Source organism: Bacillus rossius, chromosome 2, assembly GCF_032445375.1.
Source record: "Bacillus rossius redtenbacheri isolate Brsri chromosome 2, Brsri_v3, whole genome shotgun sequence".
NCBI lineage: Eukaryota > Metazoa > Arthropoda > Insecta > Phasmatodea > Bacillidae > Bacillus > Bacillus rossius.
The window spans coordinates 37,534,038-37,555,734 of NC_086331.1; the positions used below are offsets into that span (position 1 = coordinate 37,534,038).

A 21,697-nucleotide genomic window follows, 5' to 3' on the forward strand; every position below is an offset into this window, starting at 1 on the left:
TAAGGAAAGCTAATGTTATTAGCGATCTTGGAATTTTGCTAGACTCTAAATTACTATTTCATTTGTTGTATGTTGTAAATATCACTCTTGCTCTCATTAAATTTATTACATTCAATGCTTCTAATGTGATTCTTTCCTATCTCAGTCTTTATGTATAATTATTTAGAACTAATCTCTAATATGGATCAATTATATGTAATAAAATTGGCAAAACTGATAGTGGCATAATTGAAAAAATTCAAATTAAATTAAATAAGATTATAAGTCAAAATAGGAATTTTAATATTAATGTAGATTTACACTCTCGTCTTGACACCCTCTCGGCTAGTAGAAGAGGTATTTTAAATGCTTTATTTGTAAAGATATTTTATGAAAATTATCTAACCTGTAAATAATTTTCTTGAAAGTACAGGTGTTAAAATACCTTCCTTTAACTGTCGATGTCAACCTTGATGTTCATTAAATAAATCAAATGATATAGTCTGTAGCATAGTCAAAAAATTTAATAAGTATAACAGTTTAATTCCTTTAATAAATAAAAAATTATGTACAGTAGAGTCTCGCTAATCCGGACCCCGCTAGTCCGGACATCCGGTTAATCCGGACGGATCTAAAAAAAAATATGATGAAAAATAATGTTGTGACAAAGGATAATAAGAAAATACATTTCTAAGAGAGGGTCCTCTTGCCCTCAGTTGCCGGGAGTCTTACCGCTAGTTTTCCGCTCATCGTCTGTTTTCCAAGAAACGACTCGATCTATACCTGCGAGTGGTTTTGTTTTGTTTTGTTCCCTTCAGTCGATGGTTACTCGTGCTGGTGATAGGTGTTTGTGAAAGTTATTTTTATTCAGTGCGAGTGTTGTATTGTGTGCACTTATTAAGAGCAACGTAATGGCTACTAAACGTAAGAAAGTGACTGTAACAATGGAGCAAAAACAAGTCTTATTTTCGTATTGATGCGGGTGAATCATTAACTAGAATCGCGCAAAATTTAGGAATGGGAAAACCAACTATTTCTGATTGGAAAAAAAATTTGAAAGAAATTGAAGATTTTTTTGCCAAAATGGCGAGTAAAGACAGTCTGGGTAACAGAAGCACGTAAAAAAAAAATTAAACTTTAGACAAGGTTTTGTACATCTGGTTTTGCCAACAAGGTGAAAAGTCGTTCCGCTGTCGGGCGTAACATTACAAGCGTTCGCGCTCAAACTCAAAAAAATTTAAATGTTAATTAATTGTAATTTTAATGTATTGTATTATTTATAAGTTACATACATGTGTACTTAGTTTTTTAAGTACTTTATAATAAAACACAGTTGATTTTTAAGCATAAAGATTTTTCTTTAGCCTATAAAACTTATTTTTGATACATTTTAAAGTTGATTACGGTTAATCCGGACTTTCGGTGATCCGGACAGGGTCCGATCCGGACAAGTCCGGATTAGCGAGACTCTACTGTATTAAGAAAATAATAGATCACATTAATTCCATATTCTAGCTTCTTTTTATTTTTTTGTCTATTTTGCCTTATTTGGTTTGTATTATTTTAATTTTGGCTCATTTTTTGTACTGTTCTTTGGTGTTTTTGTTATATATAACCGTGTTTGTATGTTTTTGTTTTGTCTTTGTATCATTATTTATTGTATCAATGGTGTGCCTATCAATTAAGGTTAATCATTTGCTGTTTGTAGGCATGGTATTATTATTAAATAAATAAATATATAAATCATTTTGTAAAGGAATGCCAGGAATATCTGTCTCTTAGGATGCTATTCCTCGAGTACTTTTAATTTTATTTTTGTTTTCTTCTCTAAGCTGCTTCCCATGTTTGCTGGCCCATAAATCTTTAATGCTAAAAATGAAACTAGTTAGCATTTTAAAAGTTAAGGGTGGCAGTATTGTTAAGAAGTCTTAGTAACTGTGTAACTTTTATTATTATGGTTAATTGCAGTATTCGTATGAAGCAAACAGCAAAGAGTACGAAGCAGAAGTGACTGTAGTTTGGAATCGTGACCACCATGTTGACACCACGAGCATAATACTCTACAAATGTGATATTCTGGGGTCACACAGAGAACATCCTGATTGCTCGTTGTGTGTGACTCGAAATGCTAAGTATCAGTGCACATGGTGCAGTGGTACTTGCAGTTACAACGAGAGCTGTCTTCACATGCCAGTTAACGAGTGCCCCAAACCTCGCATTGATATGGTAAGTGTTAATTAATGTTAGAATCTTACTATAGCAAATATGGTCCATAAGAATACACTTGCTATAGTGTTAAAGATAAGTGTCAGCATTGTGGGTTTTTGTAGACTGTTCTTTCTTCATCACAGATTTTGAAATTGATTTTCTAAGTAATGCTAACTCCTAATTATTTGTTTTAATTACAACTGCTGAAACCTTAGTCCAAATTATGGTGAAATGTTTGAATGATTCAAACTGTGACTATTGACTTTTTCTGGCATTAAACATATTTTTTTATAATATATGCCTGATAGGTGAATTATGAGAAGATTTTTGCTTTATCCACATATTAGCTTTTATTTAAGCTGTCTTATATTTGAGATTCACTTAAATCATCATAGATTTGAGATCTTAGCTTAAAGTTTGCCAATCGTCCAAGGATGTTTCATTCAGTTGATTAGTTTCATTCACTTAAGAGCACTATTTGTCATGTTGAAAACTATTTAGTGTAACATTAATATTATACTTTTTAATTTTTATTTTAACATTTTCAAAACTAAGGGTAAATAACCTATGGAATTATATTGCCTTCTAATCAGATCTCTCCTTGACTGCAAGTCATGATCGTGCAAGCCAGCTAAAAGATTTATTTTTTATTAGAAGTGAGCTTGTGTAACTTTACTTAATTTCCAATATTCAAGATATGTTGAAAGAAATGGAAAACAATAAGCAATTGCATAAATTTTCAAACAATTTATTTTTTACTTGAGAGAATTCACGTTGACTATTTTCCAATATAGCTTTACCTATTATTATGACCTTTGTCACATCAGGTTACATTTTTTTTTAAATTGGACCTCTTTAATATATTGATGCCACATTTAACCTAACCGTTTCTGAATCAGTATTTTTAATGTTGCTGTTGTGCTGACAGAAAAGAAACCACTACAAATGCAGTAACAGGCAATAATTACCATGAGCTAAGTTGGTGTTGTAAGGGAAATGACCTGGTCAAACTCAGGTTCATATAGGGCCTTGGGTGGCCGTGATGGCTAATGCATCACGTACTTGGGACAAAACAATCCCATCACCCTGACTGGCATGGCTCATGTAAACAGACACGGAATGGGTTTTTTAATTTTTTTGAGCCCACTCTACTCTTGAAAGTCCTGTTGACTTAAGCTTATATGCATAACAGTGCGATGTAAAATCCTATCAAACAAAAGCAAGTGTATATGAAAAAATTAAATTTGGAAAGGATGGATCACTTTTCCCTCAACTGTACACCTTGGCTGGTATTTATAGTCGCAACTTGAGCAATGTCTTGAGACCGTCTTGACGAAGACGGTCTTGTTTCTCAAGGCAGCGATTTCAATCTCAGTGTTTCATAGTTCGCGAACAAGATGAGCATCATGAAGACTGCATGCTCAAGCAAGAGCTTGTTTGCCGTACTTATGGCTTGACGAAGTAATTACTTGAGACAGCCGAAAAGACACGAGCATACACGAACTTTGCCGATTGAACTGTTTTCGTTAAATATTCTGGTACTATTCACACCAAGCACTCAAACCCCAGAATTTGAGGCTATTTATAGTAACAAGATTTAGTGAGTATATATCACTACATTCGAAGTGCGTTTGTATGTTGATGTGAGGAATTTGTTTATTTTTTTAATACTCTTGAATCACACATGGAAAAATTGATTGTTTTGCGACCACAAATATGCACACCTTCTAGTACATCTCAACTTGTGTCACTTGAGATGAATTAAATTAAGAACTTTATAGACTTTTGTCTTTCCTGTGCAAGTTTAACATTAAGAAATTATGTATCTAACAACTTAATAATACCCTTTTAGCGAAATAATGCAATAAAATTAAGTTAGCATCTTCAGAACTGCTTACACTGAATTACTACTTGTTTAAAAGCTACTTGTCTTTACAGAATTATCAAAAAATATTTCAGGTAGTGAAAAAATTTTTTTTTTTTTAGAAAATGTCACTTTGCTTTAGCTTCAGGATAAGGTACAGTAGATGTTCGTTTAATAAAAATATCAGATTTAACTACACAGTAAGAGAAAAATTTTAATTTAAGTAAGAAAAACGTATTTTTAGAATTATAACAATAAGTTTGAACGAATCTGATAAGGCCACATAGTTAGGAACTTAAAATTTTGTAAAACCCTTTATAAAGTGTTTGTTTGTTCATCAATTATATAAGACATTAATTTTCTCATATAATAGGTTCATTTTTCTTGTTCAAGTTACTTGTGATTCTATAATTTAATCGTATTATAAGTAAAATATAGACTACAGTATGTCTCAAAGCCAACTGCGTATGAAATAACCAAACCAATAAACTGAGCTATGTATTTAAATATATTATAACAATTAGATTTTAAAAAATTAATCTAATAAAATTTCTCTTAAAGCTATATTTGCATTTTTCATTAACTGTAACTATAAAAAAAAGTACTGTCAGTGTCAGGATCTGAACCACATTTGTATTGTTTCCGCTATTAATGGACTTAAAACCCAATTCTTTAACCATTACACTACCAAACCGCTAATGAAATTTGTGGGAAATTATTTTATATCAAAACTGTAATGCCACTTTTTCTTAAATTATTTTTAATGTGTTCTGGGTGTCACGAATGTAGAATTAAATTTGCTGATTGTGATATGTACCATCAACCATCATTAAATGCATCGTTTTCCACATCCATTGTACTCGTTCTATGATCAATATGTAAATAAACGTCTCTGTTTAGCACTTGAAAATGTAACCACTGGTCACAAACAAACACTAAACTCATTTAAAATATATATAAAATTGCTTCAGCACTTCATACAGTATTTATTTAACTTTAAAAATACGAGGTTCACGAGAATCCGCCATTTTCTACATTGCGATCAGAACAAGCAATTGCTTGAGACATGCCTGCAGTGGTCTTGGCAAAGACGATCTTATTCGTGTTCCTAAGCATGGTCTCAGCGACTATGAAACATGCTTCTACGATGGTGTTCTCAAGCAACGACTATGAGACAGGAGAATGCCCTCTCAGAAATAAATATGGGACTATCATAAGATGGTCTTCATCAAGATTGTCTTCTTTGCGATCACTTGAGATCATCTCAAGCAACCTCTATGGCACACAAATGTTTAAATAAGAATGCATATAAGAATTTCTTGACGAAGAAATTGCTCAAGACAATATAAATACCACCCCTTCTGATTACTATCCATTCTTTAATTTGAAGCTATTGATTTCTGCTCAATTTTATAATGAAAACGGCTACCTACCTATGTTAAGATTAATCAGCAGCCATGATCATCTTCAGGGAGTGTTATTTTGTGAAAAGGGAATGCAGTATTGGTGACAATACAAGTGCCTTAATGACAGATTTTATTTGTAAAATTAGTGAAAGTATTGCTGTTTCATGTAAAAATTGAATTGTTTACAACTGCGTTGAATTAAGTTTTTGGCTCAACAGAAACATTTTTGAATGTAAGTTATAAAAATAAGTCCAGCCTTGTTAAAATTGAAAGATTAACTTGCCGCCATTTAATAAAACTGTACCAGCAAACACAAAAAATCGTGGGATCTCACAATAGCAACTACCTTTATGAAGTAATGTATACAGTTAGCAACTTATTGTTTTACTAATGGTTATATGCAGTGCTATTGTATCATTAATATTTTTTGCTCATTATAGTGAGGTTCCATATTAATCACTCTAATTTGAGATTTGAGAAAACTTTGTCTTTAGTAGCTTTGTTACTCATTTGCTACACAATGAAGTAATTATAAAGCCTCAGTTTTTTAATATTTTTTTTAAACTTATTGTAACTGTTTTTCAGCATATGACTGCCTCTGAAGTTTATTCTTGATCAGCCAGATTCCAGTAGATGGTGTAAATTTGTATTTAGGTAACTCTAAAATGTACATGCTTTTATATTTTACTGTCAGCTGGCCCACTAATGCTTGCATGTTGCGCATGGTTCTCATTTTATTCGCCATAAGCATGACTTTCCAGTTTGATGCTTGATCTAAATGAAGCTTAAAGGCAAGCATGGATAAACTTTTCGTCATCATGTCGTAAATGTGGTGCTTTCTTACTTCAGAGTATTTAAATTTTGTCTTGAAGCTGGCAGTATACATAACCTCAAACAAATAACAATAAATTACTAGTTTATTCAAACAAGTGTTTATTATTTTCATGTGACATTAGTCATTAATTTGCTCTGATATAATGCTTTAAAAACTTCAATTGCGAAAAAATTTATGATTGGTATAAAAATCAATATTTTTAATAAAATATCTCTAAATTTTAATGGAATTCTTCCACATCAGTTAGTAAAAATCTGTACAATCATCTCAAAATCCAGTTTACCTGTAGAATATTTATATAATCTTGACAGTGCAGAAATTTTGCCTAGTGCTTAAGAAATCACATTTTGCTTCAAAAATTTTGAACACTGACTACAATGAAGCACAACACAAACAATTCAATACATAGCTGAAAAACATTTATTATAAATCATATTTCACATGTATTTTAAACAGTATTTTTATATTTAGTAACATAAGAGCTTAGGTTTGGTAAGCCTAGCTTGTACAATGGTGTTCACCATTTTTACTAATAGTCAATAAATGGAGGTTTGAATGTAAAGAACTATTTATTTTAGGGTGTTAAGGAGACTATGAATGTTTTACATAAAGTTTTGATAAGTTTTATGAATGAATTTAATTTTTTTCCAGATATTTGGTAGTTATTGGAACTACATAGTTGTATTATTAGAAGAAAAAAATTATTTCTGCATTGAACTTAATAAAATTACCAAAAAAAAATTCCTTTACTGAATTCTCTCTTCAATTTCCATTATTTTCCATGAATTTCCATGGAAAAAAAATCACAGTTCATGTAAAAGTGCTAGTAAATGCTTGTCTGACTAACATTTTGTATGTTAATGCATCATAAAATGAAAGCTTCTAAAAGTTTTGAAATGAACCACACCAGAGCTTTGCTATACCAGAAGTTTTAGAGCCGTGATATTTTAAATTAAGTTTTTAAAAATGGTATGTCATTTTTTAATGTTTAATGTATAAAATGGTAGCATAGATAACATAAAATTTAATTTTTTTACTTTGATTTACATGTACATTTAACATATTTTCATCAAAACTTAAGACAAAGGTTTAAGGAGTGTTTATGTTTAATAAGTCAATTATAAGGAAATATTATTTAGTTGCATTTTTGTACACTTTTGTTTATGAAAATTGTAACATCTGAAAGTAGCAGGGTGGTGAGGATCAAATTCATAGAATTTATGTTGATTCCCCCAAATATCTGCTCTTAATTTTGGTTTTCCTGGTAGCTCAACATCACCCTCTGAACTGTTAGTCTGCTACAAAAACATAGAGCTACATATTTTGTCACTGCATGCATTGTCAGTGATAGGTCCTTTGAACATGCAGTTTTTTTTCTAGATTATACAAAGACAAATCACAACATGACCTCATAATCACATGAATCAAAACAACATGAATTTTTAATTTCCATCCTCCTACAATAGCAATGGCACTTAATAATATTAAACACAATGCAACTTATCAAAAAATGATAGTTTACCCTTTCTTTAATAGCTATTCAATTCCTTCACTGCCTATTTATTTGGGCCCTATTAAAATGGTACAATCTATACTAATATTATAAAGCTGAAGAGTTTGTTTGTTTGTTTGTTTGTTTGAACACGCTAATCTCAGGAACCACTCGTCCGATTTGAAAAATTCTTTCAGTGTTGGATAGTACATTTATCGAGGAAGGCTATAGGCTATATTATATTATCAATAACATTAGGGATCCTTACTAAAAGTCCAATTTAGAATCAAATGCGTTGGAGGGGGTTAGATACAACATGCAGTACACGTATGAAGTGTGTGTTGACAATGCCGCAGGCACATAGAAGTTTATTTCCTATTGCCTATTAACATTGTTGCCATGCACTAGATGCCTTATCATTCTTAATTTTCCCATACAAGTAAAAAACACCCATGTGATATTAACAACTATGCAATCAGTACCCTCATAAGAGTTCAATTAGTATTTAAATACTATTTATCACTTTAACTCGCAAACCTAAACTATTGTTTTTTTTCCTCTCTCTGTGTTTAATTTGTTTTTTTATTGCCCTTTTTTTTTTCCCCCAAGTATATATATTTTATAGACTTGAAACTTCACAGTAATGTTCCTTATGTTACGCAGGATGACATTTTCTGAAAATTAGATCCCATGGGTGGTTAAAACCAGGCAACAGTGGGTACTTTGTCTGCATGAGAACAGGATTTTGCATTGTTCATGCCTTCTGCGTCTCCATGGCAACGGGCATCACGCGGCAGTGGCGTACCCACAAGGAGGGGCATGTATAATGAGCTGCGCAAGAGTGATCTGCCTGTAGACTGCCGTAGCGAAGTACGGGTACATCAGTTGTACGTTGCGTGCACGAGTCGGGAAACCATCGGTGCTATTCATTTTCTCTCCGGTACATTATACAGCATTGTAATAAATTTTCACTGAATTTTTTTTATTTACCATTACTGTAAATGGGAGATGTGGCTTAATTTTTTTCCATTATTATAGCCGTGCGAAGCCGGGTCGGGCAGCTAGTGATCTATATTATCACAATATAAATATTTCTGATACTGTGTGTACTAAGCCAATGTTAACATTGCATTACATCTTCCTGCTAGTCAACAAAAGCTCTGGTGAGAAAAGCCAGAATCAGAATCTTTTAGAGGCAAGTTACCCCACTGCTACTATTTATAACACTTGTGGTAAGTCATGCGGTGATTCAAGTATTGTAGTTGGCAGAAATGAATTTAGTAAACACCAGTGTTTTGAATTATGTAACTAGTTAAAATAGTGTTTTGTGTTAGTAGAAAATATAAAATTTGAGGTTTTATAATTCTATTATACATTGAAGTACAGGGTGACCACAGACCGGGAAAACCGGGAAAAGTCAGGGAATTTAAAATGGGTCAGGGAAAACCTGGAAAAGTCAGGGAATTTTTTGATGCATCAGGGAATTTTTTTAGATGAGCTTGTTTCTGCATTTCAACAGCGATTTTTGCTATAAAAACATTAATTAGTAGTGCTATTTTCACAATTATTTCTGTATATTACCGTATACACCCCAATAATCTGCGTTTTTTTCTTAAAATGTGTTCTGAAAATTTGACAACACTGCATGGCACAAGTTCCGTCATTATGTTGGGTAACGTGTGTTTCGAAATGAACAACTGACATCTTGGACGGGTTTGAAAGTATATTTTTTATGAGAGACGCAATTATTACCGAAGGTTTGAGGTTCAAAAAAAACTTAAATTGATTAAAAATTATAAGGAAATGTAAAATCTTACTACGAGAAGAAAGTTTGTAGTCTTAGAAGGTCGTTTATGTGGCGCTCTACTGTTGTAAACAAAACAAGTCACTAGCCATTTTTACATTAATGCTGCTTTTTGTTTTTTCATCAAACTGCGCGAATTCAGTTACCACGATGTAAATTTTAATACCCCAGTCTAGAATAGCACGTCTGTAATTCCAGCTAGCACGAAATCGCCAAAGTAAAAAAAAATATACTCTCGATTATCCGTGTTAATTGGGACCTTCCGATGCCCGGATAATTGAATGCCCATAAAAAACCCGGATAATCCGTTTCACCACTTAAAAATGGTGTATTTACTGGCAAAAGAGTGTCTGTTCAGTAGAATTCTATGAGTACAAGTAAAGGCTTTGTATACCGTGTTCGAGCTTATTGGACGGTAAACAATACTGGCACTGTGTTGCCGCCATCCTTCTCCTGTCCCCTTTATTGCTGGGAGGGAGAGCGGCGGCAGTCCCAACTCAGCAACTCCCTCCACCCTTTTAACGACCTATTATCTGGGGTCACTACAAAATAAGTCACCTTTTTTTCCCCCTTCCAGCTATTGCATTTTATTTTTCTACCTCGCACGGCAATATATTGTTTCTTGTTAATTCCGCATATTAAAATTAGGATGCACTTTACAGTCATAACTACGAGTACGGGATACTACGAGACCTTCGAAGTTACGAGAGTTTTGAAATGCACCGTCAGTTTGACTACGTAAATAGTAATCCTAAACTAATCTGGTTATTACGAGTGCTTCCTTGTTGGCTCTTTCGTAAGAAAGAGTGATTTAAATGGCATCTCCAAACAAGGAAAAATGCAGTTAGTTGGAAGGAAAAAAAGGTTCACGCAGTAAACAAAGGCTGCAAAGCGAGCTCGCAGCTAGCTGTCGAGAAAGAATTAAGGCTGTTGTGGGGTGGTGGTGTGGGGGGAGGAAGGGGTGTCTGGTTGCGAACAACATGCTCCCTTTCTCTCTCTGTCTCTCTCTCTCTCTCGCTCCGCGGTTTCAAGAAGCCCTCCCCCTCCCATTGTGTTAATGGTTTCTTCGGCCGGTAGAGGGGAAATTCCTAAACCACCCCCCCTCTTCACCCTCCCCCCATGTATGTACATGTGTACGTGAGCCCTGTTCCTTTAGTGCGTGTGTGAGACCGGCCTTTTTTTTTAGCGTGGCGGGGCGCTGTGAAAAGAGCGCTTGAAAAGAAAATTAAAAGGGGGGGGGGGGGGGGGAGAGTTGAGCCGGAAGCAGCAGTAGTCCAGGAAACCAAGACTTAAAAAGCCACAAACCTGTGAAAAATTTGTCCAAAGCTGAATTTTTGCACAGTTGTAGATTTGACTATGCTTAATAACATACCGAAAGTTTACCGCTGTAGACCTTGTGCGTATCACCGAAAATTTGCATTTAAGTCCTAGATGACAGCGACTTACATCAGTCCATTAAAATGCTACCCATTTGTACAGTTTTTAATTTAGACTGTCCATAAAACTACCAAAATAATCTTGAGACTCTAATACAGCTATTAATGTTGTAAAAAGCATAAATTGTTAATATTAAAGATGTGATATTAAGCGATTAATTCATGACATATGATTTTTTATCTTTGCCACTCAGATAAAAATACTATTTACACCAATTTGAAGAGTCCAATGCGAAAAATGTCTAAATAAATGTTTTTGGTTATACCTTTAGCTTTAAGACAGTATATTTATAAAGAGTCTAACGTAATTAGTTGGCTCATTAAAGCGGCCCGAGCGTTGCAGTGTACTGCAGCCGTACTGATCTCTCACGGCCACCGCCGTTCCAGCGCGGCATTGCGACACACTGCGTACTGCGACACTCATTCAACTGGGTCTTATTTAGGGATTACTTAAAACATAGCTAATTCATATGAGAGGGTGTATGTTACATGTAATGAGATATGCATTTTTTTTCTTATATGAATGTTTTTAGATACAATAAAATTAACAATAAACGATTTCTGCTTGGAACTTGTAAATGAAAAACTCTAGAGGACCTCTGGTTTTATATCTGCATGGATTTATTCTGTTTCAAAAATTTTATTATTAAAAATTATTTTTTTTAGCAACAAATTTTTTTTTAATTTCTGATACATCGTTTTATTTTCGATCAGAACAATGCAAAATTTTAATGTAGCCTGTATTCGACAAAATTAAAAATTATATATATACTTCTTTAAAATCTGTTTACTACATAAAAATTGAATAAAACGATACATCGTAAATGTACTCTAAGTTTTTTTTTTTTCACTTTTACAACATAATTCCTATAATAATAGGTTTTTTTTTTCAGAAAATATATAAAACACGAGCTGTGTTGTAAAACGTATAGGTAGCATTACATATTCAGTTTTTTTTTAATAAGTTAATGTATTTGAGTGCTGCGCCTAGCTGACGTCGTTGGATTGCTAGTGGCAAAGAGCGGTGGTGGATGTTTTTGCAAGAGTTTGACCATATTTTATGACCCTACCTGTGAGAGGGTGTTCGTACCAGAAATCGTAACGGTTAAGGAAACTATCCATTCTCTGTAGTCACGTACGGGTGTGCTACTCGCGCAATATCGTCAAATATCACAACTTTCCGGGACGTTCGGTCATTTCACGTTTAGCTCTGGTTTCACCATAGTAAACGGAACAAAATCTTGTCTGTAGTGATTTCATATTCCTATTACCGTAGTAGTATGGCGTTTGAGGACAAACCAAGTTTGCTGTATACTGGGAGCCTACTTAAAAAAAGTATTTATAGAGTTATTAAATTATTTACGAAACACAATTTTGTGGATCGTTTGGGAAATTATCATTTAGGACTTAACTGCTCGTTATTGGTGTGATCACAAGGGATCATCGGTAAACTTTTGACATGTTACTAAGAAACGTTTATTGTACAACTGTACAAAGTTTCTGCTTTGGGATAATTTTCCATGTTTCTTAACAGCGAAATTCGTCCCGACCCGAGCCTACTTCGACAACATCGCAATAGTATACACTACGCGGCTCGGATCGCTTCAGTGGTCAGACTAATTGTATGAGACACTTTAAAAATATACCAATTTAAAGATAAATAAATATGCAACAACGTTTATTCTAAGCGATTTCCATTTTGGGCTCTTTAAGTTTATGTATTTATATTTCCTAAAAATTGAATGAAAGTGAATTCGTTAACTTTAATGATTTAAATTGTCTATTTTATAGAAAGATGTTTAAACTTTGTACTTTTTATCACTATCCTCAGATAGGGCAATATTTCTAGATTATTTTGGGTTCCATACTGTCAGTCTACTCCATAAACTGCATTTGCAATATCCATTATTGTGGATCGTTGCAAAAAATTGTCATTTTGGGCTTAACTGCTCGTTTTTTGCGTGACGCACAAGGTTTGCAACGGTAAACTTTTGATATGTTACTAAGAAACGTTCATTCTACAACTGTACAAAGTTTCTTCTTTGGGATAATTTTCCATGTATTAAAAACCTTTGTTACTATACAGCGAAATTCGTCCCGACCCGAGCCTACTTCGACAACATCGCAGTAGTATACACTACGCGGCTCGGATCGCTTCAGTGGTCAGACTAATTGTATGAGACACTTAAAAAATATACCAATTTAAAGATGAATAAATATGCAATAACGTTTACTCTAAGCGATTTCCATTTTGGGCTCTTTAAGTTTATGTAAAATGTATTTATATTTCCTAAAAATTGAACGAAAGTGAATTCGTTAACTTTAATGAAATTAAACTGTCTATTTTTTAGAAACATGTTTAAACTTTGTACTTTTTATCACTATCCTCAGATAGAGCCATGTTTCTAGATAATTTTGGGTTCCATACTGTCAGTCTACTCCATAAACTGCATTTGCAATATCCATTATTGTGGATCATTGCAAAAAATTGACATTTTGGGCTTAACTGCTCGTTTTTGGCGTGACGCACAAGGTTTGCATTGGTAAACTTTTAATATGTTACTAAGAAACGTTCATTCTACAACTGTACAAAGTTTCTTCTTTGGGATAATTTTCCATGTATTAAAAACCTTTGTTTCTTTACAGCGAAATTCGTCCCGACCCGAGCCTACTTCGACAACCTCGCAGTAGTATACACTACGTGGCTCGGATCGCTTTAGCGGTCAGACACATTGTACCAAGCTCTCAACAAATAAACTAATTTAAAGTTTAAGAACTTTGCAACTACTTTTATTTAATGTTTTCACATCGGGCTCTACGTGTTTTTGTTATACATATTTTCATTTGTGCCCTTTTTTTCTGAACACCTCTGTTCTAATATTATTGAATAAATATCATATTTAGTCAAACGTAGTGAATGAGTTTTAAATTTAATCATTGAGAAATATTTTTTGAGTAAGTTTTGGTTTGCTATTCTGAAAGTATACTTTAGTAATTACGTTATAGTGCCATATTGTTGAGTGGTCAATAAAGTATTATTTAGGACTTAACTTCTCGTTTTCGGTGTTCCGCGCAAGGTTTGCGGAGGTAAACATTTCAAATGTTGCTAGAAAACTTGAATGTTACCACTGTTTTAAATTTCAGTTAGGAGCAAATTTTACAAAGATTAAAAATCTTCGATTTCGTGGGAGTGAGAGTGGCCACAGCGCTTGCGGCTGTGACTCTGTCGCAGTGCGTAGACGACATTGATAAGCTCGGGAGTCTCTAGTGATCCTATAAATTAAGCTAGACTTTTGGGAGATATGTCCCTGTAAAGCTTAAGAACTATACAACAACTTTTGTTAAAGAAATATTTGCGTAAGACCCTTTATTTTTAAGTGAATTTTTTTTTTATTGCCTTGACTGATGTAAAAAAACTTTTTTCATTAATTTAACATTTTCTTTCTTACCTTTAATATTAACTTTTAGAACTTTATTCATTATAAATGTGAGTAGTAGTGCTTTAAGATTATTTTCATATATCTATCGAGAGTCTACGGTTAAAAGTGCGAAAATGGGAAGCATTTTAATGAACTGCTGCAAGTCGCTGTCATCTAGGACTTAACTGCAAATTTTCAGTGATACGCACAAGGTCTACAGCGGTAAACTTTCGGTATGTTATTAAGCATAGTCGACTCTACCACTGTGCAAAAATTCAGCTTTGGACAAATTTTTCACAGGTTGAAACCTTTGTTTCCTGGGCTACAGTCAAGGCATTCCTTTTTGGTTTAAAGTGTGACAAATTGACGGGTGAAGGTGTCGGGTGAACGAGGGTCTGAAGGGTCAGGTAAATAGCTTTCTGACACAGCAGTAAAAAAAAAAAAAAAAAAAAAAAAGCGCAGCGCAGTCGTGGCGTAGCTACACCCCGTCATTTTTTTTACAACTTCATAAAAAAATCAAGCACGGATAACCCAAAAACCGGATAATCCAGGCCCGGATAATCGAGAGTTTACTGTATATATATTTTTTTACCGTGATGCTATGGAAAAAACACCATGAATGTACTGATTACCAACTGCAGTTATGTTTACAGTAGTTAAGCGCCATAAAACATCTGGTTGTAAATAAATACATTTTTTTTAAATATGGCGAGCGGTATATTTTATTTATGGATTAAATGAATTATAACATGTTAAATAGTGATACGACGGAAAAAAAAACATGAATGTAATGGCTGCCGACCGCAACTATTTTGTGTAGAAGTGCCATAAACATTCTATCGTAAATATGTGTACCAGAATATAGCGGTTTGTAAATATTTGACTTATGATTTAACTCTTGAATTATAACATGATTATCGTGGTGCGACGAAAAGAAACACCATAAAAGTAATGGCTACCGACTGCACTTGTTTTGTTTGCGACAGTAAGACGTCATTAACATCTCGGTCACAGATGATCGAAATCAATTCCTTGTTAGATTCAAAAATACATTGGAAAATTGCTAAGGAAGTACACGCTACAAATTCTCACATCAAATAAACTTTTTATTGCAATACCACTATCACTCAAACACAATTTTTTTTTTCCTCCAGTCACGTATAAGATTTTCCACAACAATGTTTTTTTTTCCTTCCTACACCACGGGTTATCATAAAAGTGTTTTAATTTTGTCGAATTTTAACGAAATAACAAAGGATCCAGCTACTTGCGACAGCAGGCTGACAGGCGCACGCAAGTGTGTTGAAGGTCACGCCTGGGCGGGCAAGCCAACCAGCTGACTGGCGTTAAATACGATACCACTTATCTTCCGTTACGCTGTAACAATATGTTCTTCATTTAAAGTATTCGGTGGTAGGCTTAAAAAGATAAATTATGTGACATATTTATTGCCAAGTGTTATTCTACGCATATATATTACTGGCTGCCCGACCCGGCTTCGCACGGCTATACTAATGGAAAAAAATTAAGCCACATCTCCCATTTACAGTTATGGTAAATAAAAAAAATTCAGTGAAAATTTATTACAATGCTGTATAATGTACCGGAGAGAAAATGAATAGCACCGATGGTTTCCCGACTCGTGCACGCAACGTACAACTGATGTACCCGTACTTCGCTACGGCAGTCTACAGGCAGATCACTCTTGCGCCACTCATTATACATGCCCCTCCTTGTGGGTACGCCACTGCCGCGCGATGCCCGTTGCCATGGAGACGCAGAAGGCATGTACAATGCAAAATCCTGTTCTCATGCCGACAAAGTACCCACTGTTGCCTGGTTTTAACCACCCATGGGATCTAATTTTCGGAAAATGTCATCCTGCGTAACATAAGGAACATTACTGTGAAGTTTCAAGTCTGTAAAATATATATACTTGAAAAAAAGGGCAATAAAAAACAAATTAAACACAGAGAGAGAGGAAAAAAAACAATAGTTTAGGTTTGCGATTTAAAGTGATAAAAAGTATTTAAATACTAATTGAACTCTTATGAGGGTACTGATTGCTTCGTTGTTAATATCACATGGGTGATTTTTACTTGTATGGGAAAATTAATAATATCTAGTGCATGGCAACAATGTTAATAGGCAATAGGAAATAAACTTCTAGCGCCTGCGGCATTGTCAACACACACTTTGTACATGTACTGCATGTTGTATCTAACCCCCTCCAACGCATTTGATTCTAAATTGGACTTTTAGTAAGGATCCCTAATGTTATTGATAATATAATGTAGCCTATAGCCTTCCTCGATAAATTTACTATCCAACACTGAAATAATTTTTTTTTTCAAATCGGACCAGTGGTTCCTGAGATTAGCGCGTTCAAACAAACAAACTCTTCAGCTTTATAATATTAGTATAGATGTAAAGATTATTTCCCTACACATCAAGGAACTCATTAAATAATTTAGCCTTATATTTATGGGGACTAATGATCAGAATACGCGGTAAATACGGACCTGACATTAAACAAGTGAACGAGATATTTGCAACTTAATTAAAACAATAAGCATCACGTGCTACGGATTCAATTTTCACACGATCAAGATCGAGAATCGGACATGAATACGCAATACAAAACAATTACAATATGTTGAAGACTTGCAGAATTAAAAAAAATGTGCAATTTAATTCTTAAAATTTGAAGTAGCCTAAATGCAAAATAACAGTCAGGGAAAATTAAGACCAGATCAGGGAAAACCTGGAAAAGTCAGGGAATTTCATTAGAGAATGTGTGTGGCCACTCTGAAGTAGAACCGATATTAGTAGTGTACTCTATAGTGTAGTGTAGTGTACTAATATTGCAGTGTGGCGCTCGTAGGAGTAGGATGTGTGTGCACCTGCTCCCGGCAGCCACTCTATCAAATCGGTCATAATTTTTTTTTTTTTTTTGCAAAATTTTCAACTTTTTCGTGAAGGCGTAATTCATGCCCTCTAGTGGTGACGTTTGCTTGGTATGTGAGAAATCTTTTTATGGCAGACAAGAAGTTATTAAATGCGCGGTTTACGGAACTCGTCTTCATATGAAGTGTGCGACCCGACTTAGTGTAAAAATAGGAGAGTCTTATACGTGTGAAACTTGTAATCAAGAAACGGAAATGTTAAACTTTGCTTCTCCTAAACATGATAAAAAATCATCCGAAAACTCCAACTCGAAGACATCGCAAGAGATTCCTACGTGGCAAGTTTCCTTCATGGAGCCGCCAACTGACACCGCGTTATCTCCAATGGATAAAACAACACAACAGTCATGAAACAGGTTAGATAAGAGCATTGAGTCCCTGCTTAATGTATTGTGTGAAAAAATTTACTTCTTAACTAACCAAGTCAAAGACCTAAAAGAGAAAAATACGGTTTTGCGGGCAATGTTTGAAATTGTGTTATCTGCAGGGCGTAGGTACACATCTGTGACCATTGTTCTCTAAATGGGTCCATTAATACGCTCAAGAAAAAACATATAGTCAGATTGCAGGAAACGAGGAGCCGCCTGGTAGTAACAAAAATATATATATATATATATAGCTAATAAAAATACCAGTAACCAGCAAGTGGCAAATGCTGTCAGTACAGCACCTCGTGGTAGCACTATGAAGCAGCCTTCCTCTGCAGACATAGCACAAGTTCAGCACATTGCGCCACAGTCAGCTGTTGACGCTGATGGCTTCGTTGAAGTGTGCGGCCGCGCGAGGAAACCATCTGGAGAATCTGGGTCAGCAAATTCCAAGCAGGGTGTCGCCACGAAACAAATTCAACTCGGCATCAGAAACAACGTGCACCTCAAAACAGTATCCAAACCTGTCAGGCCCCGCACAAAATCAATTTTTGTTTAACGTTATGCGCCAGATGTCCAAGAGAATGACATTGTTTCATATATCAACACGGAACTTAAAGTGACGAGTTTAAAGGTGGTCAAACTAAAAACCCGTTATGATAGTACTCTTCATTTTATATTGCAGTTGCTGAAACAGATTATGATCGTATTTTCAATACAGTTTTTTTGGCCTTCTGGCTGTTTAACTCTTTTGGTGCAGCATTTTTTGTGGTTAAATTACCCTAAGTGCGTAATTATTTTCGCAAAAAAATCAGAAAATAAAAAATAATAATTTTGTGGTGCAAAATAATTTAAGATTGATTAAAAACTTTAAATTTAAATAGATGTTATTTTTTTATTAAATATACATTATTTAAAATTATTAAAAAAATTTTTATAATTTATATATTTAATTAAAATAAATTTAATTTTTTTAAATTTTTATATTAATAATTTAACTTAAAACAATCAAAACACTTAATTTTACACAAATTGGAATTAATTATATTTTTTAAGATTTTTAATATAGCTATAACTTCAATAGTTACTATGTAAATACATATCAGTAGGTAGTTCACTTGCGAAAACACTATTAGATTATTACAAACGGGTCTTCCCCACTTAATTATATACCTACGTACAATCTTTTACATAAACATAAAAATACATAACAAACATATAATTATAACTTCAAAATATGTTATATACTTATTTTTTGGTGTTTTTAGTTCTGTTTCTGTTATTTATTAGTAGATATGGTTAGCAAGCAACATTTGATTCAATGTCAACTATGTAAAGTATAATCATAAACAATGAAGATGTGTTTAACAATTACAGGTAACTTTGTAACTTTTTTTTGTGTGGTAGATTTCAAAACATGGTACAGTACACATTGCTGGATTTTCTGGACAATTTTTGCAGTAGAATATTGTTTGCTTCCTTTTGCACATTCCTTTGCCTTTCTTCTTGCACTGCCCTGGTAGTACGGAACAAACAATACAGTTTGGCTTGTGAGATTTATTTTCCTGTTCACCAATAAAATGTCGTTCACTTAGCCTTGCCAAAGGCATAGAATCACAGATTTTACGACCGCGTTTGGCTGCAGGTTCACGATTGTAATCTTTCAGTAATCCTGAGATTACTTCAGTTCTAAAATCACTTGCGGAGACAGATTTCTTATTTATTTCATTGTATGCAATTCTCCCATTCACCAATGCAGATTCAATAAGAAAATACAAAATTGTTTGGTACCATTTCAATTTTTTATGTTTTTACACATAGTTTGTACACAGTTGATCAAACTTGTCGACACCATTCATGTTTTTGTTGTAGTTTGCAACAAGTTTTGGCTTTTTCACTTTTTCGAATCCAGTTGCACTTTTCTTAGTTCTTCTGTCTACTGTCAAAATTTCAGAAGAGTGTACGGTGCTCAACATGTTAACACGACCAGTGTCTTGCCATGAACATGCAATCATACCTCTTTTATTTTGCCAGAACTTAGGTTCTTCACCTCGCTTTAGTGACAAAATTTTCATTTCTCCTGGCAACATTTTCCTGTTGCTTCTGACTCTTCCGCAAGCTCCAATTTCATTTTCTAAAAGAAATTGAAAAAGCACTGGACTAGAAAAAAAGTTGTCAACATACACAATTCGATTGCTCTTTTCAAATCCTCTCAATAGATTTTTTACAACATGCTCACCTAGTGTTTCGCCTGTTTTCACACCACTGCCTTTGCCTACATATGTGTCGAACTTACATAAAAAACCTGTTTTGCTATCACACAGTGACCACAGTTTTATTCCCCACTTTGTTGATGGTTTAGAAGGTAAATATTGTTTGAACCATAGACGGCCAGTGAACTTCAACATTTTTTCATCAACTGAAACACACTTCCCTGGTTGAACATGTTGTAAATAAGTTTCTTTTGTCATTTCTATTATTGGCCGAATTTTGAACAATGGATCGTACTCGGGCAACCCTTTCTTCACAAAGTTTGCATTGTTGTTGAAATGTACAAAAGACCGCAACAGAAAATACTTATCTCTGGACATAACTTCTCCAAAATTTGGCGTTCGAAGAAGCCAGCTTGTTTCTGAGAAGTAATCTTTTAGAGATGGTTTTCGACACATGCCCATCCCTATCTCCATAGCTACCATTGCTTCGATGTCCTCAGTTGTACAGTCTTTCCATTTAGCATACCTCGATCGTGGTGAAAAATCATGCGTTTTGTCCAAAAACTGTTGTGCATACAAATTTGTTTGATCAGCTACATGGACAAACACAGATCTTGGCATAAATTGTGAAAAGGCACTATATTGGCTACTAAAATTTACAGGGTCACTTACAATAGTCAAGTCGAATGAATCACCACTACACAAATTCAAATGCACTGGAGTTTCTTTACTCACCCGGAACCAGGTATTTATATCTACAGACACATCTTCATTTTCGTTGTCAGAGTTAGACTCGTTGCACTCTACGTCTTCATCACTATCACTTTGACTGTTAGGGTTTTCATCTTCAGATTCTGAATCTGCAGCTAAAAGTTCCAGTAATTTTGTATAATCTTCTTGTTTTGATGGATCATATAAACGTTTACGGTCTGCCATTTTTTCTATTATAACATTAAAATCATTTTATTTATTCCTACAAAAATGTCACGCAAAATATCTCTTTTGTCTATTATGAAACAAAAATCCTCTGTCGACACTGTATTTGAAATAACATCTAACCCATGTAGAGAAATGGAATCAAAAACACTTGTTTACACAAAGACGTATTACTTTTACCTGTCTCTTTGCTAAATGTCTACCAAAAATAAAAACGCCGAATATATATAAAAAATATAAAACAAAACATATTTTTGAAATAACATTTAACCCATGTAGAGAAATGGAATCAAAAACACTTGTTTGCACAAAGACGTATTACTTTTACCTGTCTCTTTGCTAAATGTCTACCAAAAATAAAAACGCCGAATATATATATAAAATATAAAACAAAACATATTTAGACTAATATTTTGGCATAACTTTTACTGAAAAAAAAAAGTTTATAGTAAGAAAGATTCAAAACAAAAAAAATATCACGGTACAAATTCAAAGACATTAGCAAAAGAACAAAGAAAATTTAATTTTTACCAACTGAACCACCGGCAAAATCAACGAAGTAGTTCAAGATTTCCTCAACAGATCGCAGGTAATGACAGAACAAGGAAAAAACCACACACGGGAATTAAATCGACTTCCGCACTGACTTGAGTATTGCAAATCGACATTTCTCGATCACAGCACTTTAAACAAAGAGGCAGCAATCGACAAGAGTCGATCACAGCACTGAAAGAGTTAATAGCCCCTTTCTACGGACGTCTAAAAAATGAA

The 21,697-nt window shown here is 34.0% G+C and overlaps 1 protein-coding gene across 4 annotated transcripts in view; it reads left to right on the forward strand.

The window, feature by feature from the left end:
* Positions 1–21,697, forward strand: part of LOC134529245 (plexin-B) — a 276,629-nt gene that overhangs the window by 171,349 nt on the left and 83,583 nt on the right. For all 4 annotated transcript variants that reach the window (XM_063363145.1, XM_063363144.1, XM_063363147.1 and 1 more), the window contains one exon: positions 1,948–2,205. In XM_063363145.1, coding sequence (XP_063219215.1) covers positions 1,948–2,205 — 258 coding nt within the window. The remainder of the gene's footprint in view (positions 1–1,947; positions 2,206–21,697) is intronic.